At 45.3% G+C, this 14,151-nt stretch overlaps 1 protein-coding gene across 1 annotated transcript in view; it reads left to right on the top strand.

Annotated features, from left to right (window-relative positions):
- Window positions 1–6,609, top strand: part of SORL1 (sortilin related receptor 1) — a 53,309-nt gene extending 46,700 nt beyond the window's left edge. Inside the window, exons 40-48 of the mRNA XM_085316731.1 lie at window positions 129–225; window positions 813–997; window positions 1,208–1,327; window positions 1,426–1,590; window positions 2,272–2,446; window positions 2,990–3,096; window positions 3,776–3,968; window positions 4,267–4,479; window positions 5,123–6,609. Of these exons, the coding sequence (XP_085172857.1) occupies window positions 129–225; window positions 813–997; window positions 1,208–1,327; window positions 1,426–1,590; window positions 2,272–2,446; window positions 2,990–3,096; window positions 3,776–3,968; window positions 4,267–4,479; window positions 5,123–5,190 (1,323 nt within the window). The 3' untranslated portion in view covers window positions 5,191–6,609. The remainder of the gene's footprint in view (window positions 1–128; window positions 226–812; window positions 998–1,207; window positions 1,328–1,425; window positions 1,591–2,271; window positions 2,447–2,989; window positions 3,097–3,775; window positions 3,969–4,266; window positions 4,480–5,122) is intronic.
- The last annotated feature ends 7,542 nt before the right edge of the window (window positions 6,610–14,151 follow it).

The raw sequence follows: 14,151 nt of genomic DNA, 5'->3' as shown, positions 1-14,151 counted from the left end.
ATCAACTGCCCCAGCTCTCTTAATTAGCATGGAAAATGCAATGTACAGACTTGAAATGGTGAATCTTTCCCTTCATGCAATAAACAGGTGAATAGATAGTTCATATTGGTACCATTGCTGCTTGACAGGTCAGCGGTTATGTTGTGAATATCTACTGGACATTCGATACACACAGGCAAGAGAAAAGGACTCTGATCATAGAAGGAGAAAAGTCAGTCCAAAAAGGTAAATTCTTTACAAGTAAAGTTCTCCTGTTTGAGTCAAGTACAATGGGAAGTTTTTGCTGAAGGCTATAGGCTTATTCTTGTATCTCAATCTTGCATCTCAGCTGAATAGTTTATGTTTAGGAAAGAGTAAATCTTGAGAAGACAAACCAGCAAATCCCAGACCCCTATTATTAGGAACTGGAGATTTCAACCAGATTTGGGATTCATCCTCAGAGCTGCRCTAGCCTTTTCTCATCACCAAAATTTTGTGGTTCCTTAACTACTCAGCAAAAGGTTAACTATTTGTTGGGCTCATATCCAGTACATGTCCCTGTAAATCAGATTAATTCYTGGTTTGGAGAAATCACCGGCATGTGCAGGCAAGATGCAGGAAAACAYCCCAAGGAAGCAACAGGCTAGATTAGGTGCTAGGGTCTCAGGTGCWTTTGTACAAAGGAAATTACTCAAAACAAATAAAAACACAGACCAAGAGACAGCGGCTTCTGTCTAAGACTGTTTGCTGATGCTGGCTCTTTACTAATGCTGTCCATCAGCCATAATAGTAWGTTGCCTCTCCTAATAGTGCAAATCTCTCTTCTTCCTCAGTGGCAAATCTGACAGCACACACCCCCTATGAAATCTCTGCGTGGGCTAAGACCGAGCTGGGTGACAGCCCTCTGTCCTTCGTACGTGTCATGACCAGTGGAACAAGGCCTGCATCTCCAAGTCTCAAAGCCAAGGCCATCAACCAGACTGCAGTGGAGTGCAACTGGACCGGACCGAGGAATGTTGTAAGGCACCGATTTTCTTTCTCACCAGTCAGGATGAGGTCTATATCCAAACCTCAAAACACAAATAAATCTTCCAACAGAAGTGTTGAGTGGGATTGAATTCCACAGCCCTGAAAACTTTAATTCTGAAAACTATATAAAGGACCTGCTGCCCCATAACCATAAGCRGAGAAAGTGTTTTTGTTGCTTAGCTGTTCTCTTCCTTCGCAGGTCTATGGCATCTTCTATGCCACATCTTTCCTAGAGCTCTATAGGAGCCCTCACAACACCACCACTACTTCACACAACATCACTGTGATCGTGAACAGGGATGAGCAGTACTTGTTTCTGGTACGCTCCTTTTTGGTTATCCTTTCTACTTACATACAGGCTGTGTGTGGTACTAAAGAGTGAAGGCACAGCATTAACTGCTGTGTCACCCCTTTAAGGTCCGTGTGATGTCTCCCTACCAAGGGCCACCCTCTGACTACGTCGTGGTGAAGATGATCCCAGACAACCGGCTCCCGCCTCGGCACCTCCATTCTGTGCTCACCAGCAAGACGTTTGCGGTCATTAAGTGGGAATCGCCCTATGATTCACCCGACCAGGATATGGTAACTTCTGACAAAGTGTTCTCCTGTCCCTTTGCATGCAAAACCCTGTCTAAAAGCGAAATCACTGTCTTGCTGCTGATGGAGTCTGAGATAAGGTCTACCACCATCTTAATGGTCATCTTCAAGCTTGCATGGACACAGGTGAGATGTTAGGCCAGCCTGGGCTAGAGGCTCTGCCTCCCGCACAAGTGGCACTTTGGCCACCTGAACAGAGCCCAGTCCTGCTTTCAGGCATGCTTGGCCTACAGTTGGGTCTTGCTCCACCCAAGGCAAGTCATCAACAAGCTTTCTAGTCCTGATCTGTTTCTGAGACTTTAAAGGTATAAATCTTCCTGGCAAAACTGGAATCTTTCACTGGCTAGTTTGCACTGGCAGAAGTTTGCACCGTGTCCTTGCTATTCGTTAAGAAACACAATTTGAGGGTTTTCTCCTGCCCTTGTATGTTCCAGTAACTGTGTTTTGCTCATCTGTATATAGTGACCTAGGGCAGGGATCCAGCTGCTCTAGCAAGAGCTTTGAAATCTCACTTTACTTCACAGGTTTTCAGTAAAGTGAAGATATGGTTTAATCTCAGTTTTGCCCCTGAGTCTGATGTTCTAACATGATTTGAGATTGCTAGCAAGTCTGCAAGAAAGTAAGATTTTYTGTCATTCACTGTGTGTGCCTTTCTTTCCCCTCCAGTTATATGCTGTTGCAGTTAAAGATTTAGTAAGAAAAACAGATAAAATCTACAAAGTGAAAACCCGGAACAGCACAGTGGAGTACACCATTAAAAAACTCGAACCCGGAGGCAGATACCATGTTACTGTTCAACTGGGAAACATGAGCAAAGAATCCAGTGTTAAAATCAACACAGGTAAGGGGAAAAAAGCATTAATATTTGGGTCCTGGGGAAATTCTTCCAGCACTATCCAGTCGAGGGGATCTCATGCCATTCACRGAGAGCTATGCTGTATCCCACTGCTGGGCAGCCTAACGGCGCAGAGGGGCTGACTCAGTTTGAGATTGCCGTGCTTCAGCATCGCTTATCGATCTCCCACAACCAAAGCATCCGTGCAACTCCCCGCGAAAGCAATTAAAAAAGCAAGCAAGCAAACAAACAACAATGGAGAAGTATCCTTTGGCACGATGGCCAGGGAATTTTTCTCCTGCCTAAATGGAGATGGGAACAACACCTTTTTTGCTGGGTAGAGGGAATGAAATGCTGTATAGGTCTGCCATAAAAACCCACTGGAAAACTCCTGCCTGCTTACATGCTACAGTATCCTGTCCTCCAAGACAGCCCTTTGTACACAGAGTACTGTGCTAGACCTTAAAAACATACTGACTTTCCAAGTGACCTCACTACTGTTTCTTGTGCTTAAAATCTTACCTGCTTTCTATTTTCTATCATTTGCAGTTCCTCTCTCTGCACCAGATGCCTTAAAAATAATAACAGAAAATGACCATATCCTACTTTTTTGGAAGAGTTTAGCATTAAAGGAAAATAATTTTAATGAAAGCCGGGTAAGTTTCACCCATGTCTCCAGTCCTACAGGTAATGCTTCAGTAAAACCTTGAGCAGAGGCCCTTGGACAGGTCCTTTCTTAGGCTCTATAAATACATCAGTGTGCTCTGCACTCCTGAGTGTCCTTGTTAAGTCTTCTAGATAGAGCTCACTTCAATTCATGTCATGGCTAAGGTGTGAGATCCAATCAGCCGCTTTTTAAGAACATAATTATCCCCTTGAAAAAGGTCAGCTATCACACATGTGAAAGGATTGGGAGCTGGCCACAGCCTCGCATGTCAGTAAGCGCATCAGTAGTGGCTGAGAGTTGTTATGATTTAAATTTGATAGAAAATCTGTGAAATGTCAGGGCCTGGGTAGGTGGAAATATATGTCAAAAAAAAATCATTGTTACTGGACTCCATTTTTTGRTGGTCTCAAATGGATGCTAAGAACAGAGTGAAGCAGAGAGACTGAAAACTTCACTCTAGCTTGGCCAAGGTCAACACACACTGATAGGGATGCCTGGAGRAAGCTTTGCTATTGCTCTCTTGGCTGATTGCCCAACACATTTCATCAAAGCTAAATTCAGGAGCAAACCCAAATTTTAAAGACCTGTCAGAAGAAGCAAACCTGACCTCTGCAGCTTCACTCAGTTGAGTGATTTGGGGTTTGTGCTTTTATTTTCACAACTCACAGGGTTATGAGATTCACATGTTTGACAGCTTGACGAACATCTCGGCTTATCTTGGGAACACCACGGAAAACTTCTTCAAAGTTTCCAACCTGAAGATAGGTCACAACTATTCATTCTCGGTTCAGGCCAGATGTCTGTACAGCGGACAGATGTGTGGGGAACCGGCCACCCTTCTGTATGATGAACTAGGAACAGGTAAGTTGCTGGCTTTTTTTCCCCTTCTTCTTTAATGAAGATTAATGAAAACCCCCAAAGCTGTCCAGAGCACAAGTTAAAAAAATATTATATAGCTAGTCTACTTGATGTTTGTGTCCTAGCAAGGTAGGCTAGAAGTTCCATCATRCAGTTTCCTGAATGTGAATGTTGTGGCGATTTGGCCATTTTCTGGTTGAGTTTGGTCCACTAACAGATCACACAGGACACTGAACCAGTAGCAGGTAGAGGAATGTGGTTTCCATTGCAAATGGCACTTCTGTCCCTCCCTGGCCTGTAGGTGAAGACTTCTCTGCATCGAAAACTGGTAAATCCACAGATGTAGCAGCCATCGTGGTACCAATAATGTTCCTGTTGCTTGTGACCCTGGGGATTGGGTTTGTTGTGTTATACATGAGGCACAGGAGACTGCAGAACAGTTTCACAGCCTTCGCAAACAGCCACTACAGCTCCCGCCTGGGGTCGGCCATATTCTCCTCAGGTGACGATTTAGGTACGTAACAGTCGGTTCTATCCAACAGATTTCAAAGACAGCTATAAAGACTTGAAATTAGTGAAAGACCTAACTTCTGCATCATGCCTTGGGTCACCTTTGGCATGCAAATCGCTAAAGATTTGATCTTGTTCCACCCTGGCCCAGGAAAAATGTTTGTAGTAACTTCAGCTAAAGAACCTCCATTAATGCAGATGAGTTCGACCTAGGGTACCCTTGTAGCTCAAAGTAGCTACGCTAACATCTGTTCTTATTAGGAAGGGGGGGATGACAGAGCCCTTTTTTAGTGTGACCAGCAGGACTGAGGTTGGCATACTCCATTTCTTGCTACATTTGGCCCAGGTAAAATATTTTCTGTGGCCTTATGCGTGGTTATGTCTGTGCTAGGATGAGCAAGGATCCCATGGGGTTTTCAACCTGTGGGGTTGCATAGTTGTGACTGCCAGCTCCGTCACGCTGGGTGATGCGCTAGCCTGCTGCGCTCAGACACCACGTAAGACCATCAGCAAGGCCAYGCTTGTGGGCTCACACCACTGATACTCTGGTTTTGAGGGCACTTTTGTGGCCAGCTTCAGTAGCCAATGTAGTTATAACCCATGGCACTCTGGGGTCAGTGTAACAGAGCTTTGGATTTGTTTTCCAGGAGATGAGGATGACGAAGCTCCAATGATAACTGGATTTTCAGATGATGTTCCCATGGTCATCGCATGAGGCGTGTTTCTGATTGTAAAAACCAAATGGTGTAAATATTTTATTTGATAAAAATAGTTAATTGTTTATTTTAAAAATGSACTTTGAGTTGCAATACGTTATTTTTATATGGGCCAAAAATTAAAAAAATACACTTTGTAGTAATCAACTGTGAATTGCAAACTAGGTTGATATAGTAACAAATTGCTTTGATTTAACATTAATTTAGTCTTACAAGGCTATGCTTGCTGGGCATGCTCTTAAGTCTGTGAGATACTTTCCGTTGACTAAATTGGCTACTCATTTTATTTTTCTAAGACAAGAATAAATTTATTTAAAAATAATTCAGGAGATTATATATATGTAGAGAGAGAGAAGTAATATAGTCCCTGAAGGTCTTGCTTTTACTGAAAAAAAAAATCCTTTGGACTTTGTTTTATATGAAAGTATTTTTGTTGTGTTAATTTATTGGGAAATCTGCTCGAGAACAGATTTCCAAAGTCGTCAGACATTGTACACATTATTGTGTAGAACACGTGCCACTTCCTCTTGCAAGGCAGTAGTATTTTGGCATCCCRGTCATTGTTCTTGCCATGATAATAAAAAAATCCTTATTTTTACATATTTTTCCCATTATTAAAAGACACACAATCTTGCAGAAAGCTGAGAGTCAGAGATACTTGAGCACATGCTGAATTCTAACTGTGAGCTCAAAGCCCCTAGACTGCAGCAGGATTTAAGCGAGTGCTTCAGTGCTTGGCTAAACTGGGGCCRCGAGGCCTAAAACGAGGCGCTTAGGTTGCTACGGGCATCCCGAAAGCTAAAAGCAGCCTGGTCGGACGAAGGGCAGCAGCGCCAAAGCACGCTGCCGGGTCACGGCGCAGGGCGCATCGCACCGCGGCACGAGCCCGGGGCTCCTGGGTTCGGCCCGGACCTCCTGGTGKCCGCGCCACCCCGCACCATCCCTGGCACCTCCCCTGCCCCGAACCCTGCAGTCACAGAACTGTAATTTATACCAGCAGGTTGACTGAAAAAAAATTGGCCACTATCTTTAAAGCACTCGTCTCAAGACACATCTTCCAGCGTAATTAGCAAACTTGCTTTCCTGTACGGAGCATCTTTAAGATGCTCATATGCTGATGGGACGGAAGGGGGAGCCTCCACTGTGGGAAGCTAGAAAAACGCTCCGCTTGCAGATTTCCCACCGTCTTGCAAAGAGGCAATTACTGCAAATCTAAATTCATTTGGCTTACAGCAGGGAGTCTGTGCACCTTCCCTAAAAGTAGCTGCAGTCGTACCTTCAGCTTTAGAGGTAACATATATATATATATACACACATACATATATACAGATCACTAGTCATTTTGCGGTTACTGTATACATAATACTGGCTACCGAGCTAAAAAGTCAAAATGTCTGGTTACCATTGTCTAGCTTTTTTTTTTTTTTTTCATAGGAAAGTTTCTTCCTTTTTCAGACACCTTATCTGTATTTTCTAGTCATTTTTTGTAAGTTTTACATGCCAAATTTTTAAAACACATTTTTTTTTTTTGTGATAGCAAATTGTGAATCTCACCATAAATCAAACTACTTGCCAGCCCACGAGCGAGGACGTGAGTGAGTGTTCATGGGTCACGCCTCGCCATACTCGATATATGCAAAGCCCAATAGTAAAATACAACACACTGTCTTGTCACACTATTTTCTTTGTTTAAACCAAAAGTATTTTTGCTGTGTAAATGAAATTATACTTGCAGTCTTCCTACAGATGAAATGAGAAGGGCCAACTATGTTTTGATACATGACTGATCCATTTAATTTCACATACAGAAAATGTATAAAACAGTTGAAGTTCTGTATGGTTTGATACACTATAGAAATACTAACTCTATTTTCAATTACTGGTGTTATTGTTCCTGGTGACAATTTTTTCCCCTGAAGCTGGGACCAAACTATGATCAGATTTTATAAATAGCAGTGATCTTACAGAGCTGCAACATTTTTACCTAGTTAGAGGGTCAGGTGCTGCTGTTCTGGGGTAAAATTTTTGAGTAAATCAGCACAGCATGGCGTAACCCATTTTTTTTCAAGAATTACAGCTACGTACGGAGATCAGAATCTGACCCAGAGGCAAAACTATTCAAGCAATCTAAATCAAAAGATTTGATACATGTTTCGCTGGGAAATAAAGCCTAAAAGCAGAGCTAAAGAGGGCTGAACCCCTTCTTTATTAAGCAGGTATTTCTGGCACAGGTATTACAATGCAATATCCCAGAAGAGAGTACCTCTCTAGTGAGCATTAGTACTGGTTAAATTCTGTTGCTTTCCTCCCTGGCATAAATCCTGTTTGAGCCAGGCAAGGCTCAAGAATTTAGCCTGTCCCATGTCTTTCTGTAGAAGGCAGATAGCAAAGGACGAAGCTCATAACCATTTTAATATTCTGCAGCAATCCTTTGGTCGGATGTTTTCAAACATCAGCAGGGTGACAGGTCACTTCTGGTCACCCTGAAAGGTCCCTTTGTACCGGCAGCTCAGCGACGCTTGTACAGAGCTAAGACTATTGCCAGTGAAATGTTTGGCTGGAATGTGACCTTCAAAAACAACCTCGTGGTTAAGGGTGCCTCAGTAACGCCGCGCTGGTGGCGTAAAGCCCCTGCGTTGCGTTGGCTCTGCCCGTAGACTCCGTGCAGCGTCGCGGACCTCGCGCGAAGCCGAGTCCCCGCTGCGGGCACAGCACTGGGCAGCCCCTACCCTCAGAAACTTGCTCCTYGTTGCAAAAATTACCACTGTGCTCTCAGCAAAGCATCTTTACAGGGCTAGCTGTATTTTGTATAGAGATAGAAAATTCTAAGCCCCAGGCAGGGGGTGAGCAGGACAGGTGCAGTTTTGAGTAAAATGTATATTTTTATGAAGTTTTGAAGCACGGAATCTTGTTCATGGAGATGTATATGGGGTGGGAGGGCTCTGTTGTACATATGGCACCTGGATGTGGCTGTATATTTTGTTCTTGTTTTGTTTCAGTAGCTTTATGCAATGTCATGTGAATTGCTATCCAAAATTTTGGGAGGTGACTAGGGCTTACCTCACTGTAACACAGTGAAATGTCTGGATCCATAAGGGAAAAAACGAGTGCAGGAAGTTAATTGGTATTTGAGTCCACTTTAGATTGCCCTGCAGAGGCAAGCTGGTACTCTTAAGTCCATTTGAAGAGAGGACAAAGGTTGCACTTTAAAATCTGGTGGTGGTTTGCACTGTGGAGGGTTTTGCCTTCTTTTGCTTTTTTATGTGAAAGTACAAGGAGGCGCCATTTTCCAGGCTTGAAATCTGACCACCCTTCCAAGGCCAAAAAAAAGCGGTCCTTTCAGTCTGAGCAAAGCACTTCACTTCTTCGAACATCAGCTGCCTCAGCCATTAAATGGCTGCAGGAGGTCCGCACCCCACCGTGAGCCCCCTCATCTGCTCCCTTGCGCGAAGGAGCCGGCCAGGACATGAGCTCGCAGCTCCTCTGCTGCCTGCCTGCCTCCTGCCGGCACCCCGGCGAAACGCTGAGCGTCATCTCTTAGAGGGGTGAAGCACGTCGTGTTGACCGCAGGGGAAAATTGTGCAGGGAGAGCTTTAATCAGAGACTAGCTGGCGTGCGGTAAGTTCACGCGCTAGCTCACCCTGCCGTAACTTGTTCGTGCGCCCAGATCTTGATACAGCACTAGCAGCAGAGATCTGCAGATTYAGAACTGGGAAAAGACTATTTTTCTTGGACAGGGACCAAGTTTCGTATACATAYATGCAAGCACTTAATAGCCGGAAAGAGGAGGAAGGGCCTACAAGAGTGAGTGAGGACATGCCACGAAACTTCTGGCCACTGCCATCCACGTGGTCTTGTGGCCTCATGGCCAAGTGGCACTAATGGTTCTTTGCGTTTGCAGGCTGCTCAGGTCACTAAGACAACCAAAAGGGCTGGACTATTTACTGTCATCCTCTTTCTAGACTCATCAAGAGAGGCCCAAAACTTACATTAGCCAACAGGGAAATCCCACCCGAGCCAGGTAATCTGCAGGAGGAACATACCCTTTCCTGGCAGGGAATATTTAAATCTCTTGAGATCACTTTACAAGGACAGAGAAGTATTTAAAGAAAGACTTAACTAGCGTGCCAGTGGAAATGTAAAACTGTATTTGGAAAGACAAAACAACATYTTCCAAAACGAATTTCAAGTCTCCTTCAAATGGACTTTAGAATGGAAATGGTGTAATTGAGTTAGTGACCCTTGGATCCAGCAAACATCTTCATTTTTGGTACGAGCTGGAGGAGTTGTAACTAGTCCTTCACAACTTGCAGCAGTCTACTAGCAGCCAGTCTCTAAAGAAGTTTTTTTAGAGTTAGCGTCAACCATTACTCTGGTTCCTTAAGTGAAGTTTAATAATGTACCATTTGAATATCTACTCTGTGTTTTTTTTTCTCTGTCACCGATTTCTGCTATGTTAATATTGCACAATTTTGAAGGAATTTTTGTCTGTCAGATTTTTTTCACTTAAAAATAATAATAAAAATTAACTGGGTAAACAAAACTTTTGGTTTCCAAAATAATTATTCTGCACCCTCCATGTGCCTRGTGCAATAAAAATGTGAAGCTATTTCTCAACCATATTTGATTTATGTTTTATATCATAAGGATACATCAAATAACAGCACAGAACGATCAGGAACAGCAGAAGTGAGCTTTCAGCAGCAGAGCCCCACTGAAAYGTGCCACTAACGTTCACAATTTGATCACGTATCACAGTAGGTTTCGGTCCTTTTCTTCAAGGTCAGCACTAGTCAGTAAGCAACACCCTCAGAAATCTGAAGACAGTAACATCTCCAGCACTAACCTGGCTTGCCACTCACATCGTATGTCATTGCCCTGGCTAAAATCTCTCTCCACAACAATCCTGTTCACGTGCTGCGTGCACTGTTTTCGTGTTGCTGTTTGAAACACTGTGTGTGTAAGTGAGTACACCTGACACACACGTGGTTGAGAGAAAACGGCAGAATTAGTACCCATGGAGAGAGGTAATGAGCAGGCAGCAGTCTCTTCACACATACCTCATTTTTTAGTCTACATAATTGGAAAGGCAACGTGAGCTTGGTGGCCGTAATTGAGGYGTGCAAGCATCTTAAGTGTTGCACTTCATTAATGTTTAGCTCAAGGCAACATTAACAAACAGCCGTTCCTTCCTCCCTGTTGCCCCTTCTTCATGAATGAAGCTCATTTTTCCCTTTTGTTGCTGAAATAGATTGCTCCCCTCAGGAGGTACAAGAAGTTACACCTCTCATTTTTGTGCACCTACTTCGTTTTTAAGTAGTCAACATGACTCTTAAGCCTCAGCTCTCTATCTCAGCGAGAAAAGCTTAGTATCGGAAGAAAGGTTTCAGAGAAAAGAAATCTGTTCAGCCATTCTCTCCTGGGAAGATCTGCAGATTTTTCTAGTAGGAAAGCTTTCCCCCTAATCATCCACTGTCTTCATCAGAGYTGTATTTATCAAGTTATCTTCTGATCAACTGCTCTAAGAAGCTAAGAGACCTAGCCTCTACCACCCGTACAGTCCCACTGACAACCTTACTGTCCAAACTGCATGTGGACTTCATATCAAAAACCCAGTGTCCTCTTGATCCTCATCTTCACACCCCATTGCCTAAGGAGCAGTTAAAAAAATTACAGGTGCTGGCTAAACCTACCTCCTTTGAAAGTCATTCTGCATTCAGATTTTCTGCTGTCTGTTGTCTGATTTTCTATCTTCTCACTTTCTGTTTGTTATGGCCTGTTCTCATTATCTTGCCTCTTAACACAGTAAGCTCTTGAAATATAAGAGAATTTCTCGTAGAGCCTCTGCAGCACCTGTGTGAATAGGTRCGCTGCAAGACTCTGCTTGCGGTTGGACCCTTGACGTAATACTAGTAAGCAATGACCCTAACGAATAATGGTGTCTCAAATATTACCACATATGYTAGTAGTTACTAAGTAAATCTCCCAGGTTTGCTCATTATGTTGCCTTGTATGACTTGATTTTCTCTCTGAGGCCCCCTCTGCGTGCATCAGTTGTCTCTTGTTTTATATCTGAACCCGTATGTGCCACAGGAAGCAGCTATCTCTGTTTTCCCTGTTGCCTTCAGTCTGGAGATTTGGAGTTTCGTGAAGAAACAAAGCTTTGTGTGATCACATTACTTGCGTGGGTTTCTCTGTTTCCTCTCCCTCCCCTTCCCTATAGCACCCTTGGAATCTACTGGCCAGCTCAAGCACATCTGACAAAGGGGAAATGTCTCAAAAGATACCACATTCCTATAAATTCCATGTAAATAGGAAGCCATGTAGAGGAAAGAGATCCAGATTCATGTTCCCACTGAAGGACAAGCTGCAAAACACTTTTTTTGCACTACAAGACATCAGAGAAACCACACAAGAGAAGGATCCCAACCACTGGAGGAACTTCACTTGGAGCATGCCGAGAAAATCCAGCCAGGAGGCCTGCATCCAGGCTCCCTTAATTCCGCTGCTCCTGAAACTTCACGTTTATTTCCCACAGATAACGTCAGGGGGCTGCTTCCATTGCATGGCCTACAACCCGTGGGGAGGGGAGGGGATAGCTCCACTGAGTTAATACTTAGCAAGCTGCCTGTAGTAGCRAAAAAGCCAGGTGTAAATACAGCAAAGCCCAGACTGCAAAAGCACTTCCCAGYGTGGGTTAAGCATTTCACAAAATAGACACGCTCTGATCTTGAGAGCGAGCAGCTAAAGATCTGGCTCGCTGTACCTCTTTTGAGTAAGCAACGTGAGTTTCTTGTGCCAGACTTCYGAACGTGCATGTTTAGCCTTTCTCAGCAGGAAAGATGAAATAACTAAGGATATTTCACAGTAGAACACAAGCTGGAATTTAGAATTGAAGAGCAAAGAGCTTCCAGATATCCCAGTTCCTGCCATAAGTAGGGAAGAGAGGGTCTGTGGGAAGGAAGGATTCATCAAAACCTTGGCTTCTGCCGTGAATCTCTCAGCCTGCCTAATGTGGACGCAAGAAAAATGGCAGTCCAGGGCTCTTCCAGGATGTGTGGTTTATTTCTTCCCTGTAAATTATAGGCATTTAGAAGCCCACATCCCCCAAATTCTCATAGCTGAGGCCACACGATACCCAGCAGATTTGCTTTCCATGGGCCTGAAGAATTAAGCTAGGAGCTAAGAAGAACTCCCATATAGCAAAAGCACCTGTGTGGGAYTGGGCTGAGAAAAATCCCACCGCTCTCCAGTATGATGCAGGGTGACAAAGGGGGAGCTAGACGGTGATTTGGGAAGGACGGCCAGGAAGCTAGTCAGTGAACGGGGAACGGAGGTGCCGGCTGAACACCAGTTAATTAAATGCATCCCGAAGCTTCCTACAGCCTGATACTTCTGTGCCTCAAGGAATCTTTCTGCAACCAAAGATTTCAAAGGACTTTACAAACAATAATACAATTAACCCAACTGGATACCCAAACAGGCAGGGAAACTTACTTTAGAGATCGCAAATCTGAGACAGAAAAAACAGAAACGTGGTATTCCCATCACCAAACTTCAAACCTCCRGATAAGGTGGTTTATGTTCCCTGGATCTTTYTGTAGTCAATGGAGAGAAGCAGATACCCTCCAAGGAGGAATTCASTACCTAAATGTGCCATTCTAAATCTTTTTTCTACATCTTTTCATTCCTCTCCCACGGTGAGAACAGCTGGCTTCACATGGCACATTTTGCCATGCAAGAAGCTAGAAAAAAGGTTGGAGGCTCTTCCTGGCCTGGGCTATACGTAGTATTTTGTCCTCACCCAGACTAAGAGGGTCACTCTGGACCTCATCTGCAGCCAGGAAAAAGTCAAAGCCCTCCAGAGAGTGCTTCCCCTTGACTTAAAATAGGTCAGGTACTCCTCGCTATGAAGGGAACCGGAGGTAACTGCCTCACGCTCAGACTTCTGACTTGAACACAGCCTACGTGAAACGAATCTCAAACCCCATGGTTCAGGCAACACCATAACACCATTTCCTGACGTCCAGGAGTGGCCGGTCCAGCTGGTTTCCCCTCCCGAAGCCCATGCACGGCCTTCAGAGCCACCAGTCCCCGTGCCGCAGGCTGGAGAAGATACCCCGCCGTGCACCTCTGCCTCCGCAGCCAGTTCCCAGCTGCTTGTTTAGCCACAAGAGCAGCTTTATTTTCAGTCCAGTCCCACTTAGCCACGGCTAATGTAACTCACAGCCAACACRGCCACATACCCAGGAAATACCACGGCAGACGCTGCTCTAGTAAAGACAGTAGCACCCTGGGCTCATTTGTTTGGCTCAGCACCATCTCAAACGTACTTTTCCTCCCAAACTTATTTAACCTGGCAGCGACCAAGAGCCACCGCGATGGCGACCTGTTTGTTTCAAGACCCGATCTCCCGGGAGAAGAGGCACAAAGCGTAGCAGGCAGCCCRGCGAGCCGGCAGAGGGAAAACGGAGCAGGGGATTCGAGCGCGTCGCCCTTGGGGACCCTGCCGGTGACCTGCTAGAGTCCAGCCACCACGAATAAACAGCCTGCGTCCAGCGTCTCGCCAGGCCGGCAAGGGCGGCACTGCTCGGGCGGGCGCGCAGAGCGTCGCGGCGACGAAGCACGCGCGGCGGCCAGCTTTCGGCGCGTCCCCCCGCGCCGCGGCGGCGAATCCTACGCAAGCGGCCACCGTGCCRAGGGAGCGCAGCGAAACACCGGCCGCAGCTGAGGCCTCACCTGTGCCGGGGGAAGCAGGGAGCCAGCCCGGGCGAGGGGCTCTCGGCTGCTGCCCGCGCCGTGGGGGCTGCAGCCCCCGGGGAGCCCGCTCGCGAGGGGCTCTCGCTGCTGCCGCCCGTACACGGTAGATGGCAGCAGAAGCTTTGCTCACTGCCTACCAAGCTAACTCGGATTCCTTTTCCCTTTCTTTCTTTTTTTCTTTCTTTTTCTCCTTTTTTTTT

This window comes from Rhea americana, unplaced genomic scaffold (assembly GCF_003343005.1).
Source record: "Rhea americana isolate MKP2758 unplaced genomic scaffold, rheAme1 scaffold_48, whole genome shotgun sequence".
NCBI lineage: Eukaryota > Metazoa > Chordata > Aves > Rheiformes > Rheidae > Rhea > Rhea americana.
The sequence above is the reverse complement of the archived record's forward strand: the minus strand, read 5'-3'. Positions and strand labels throughout refer to the sequence as shown.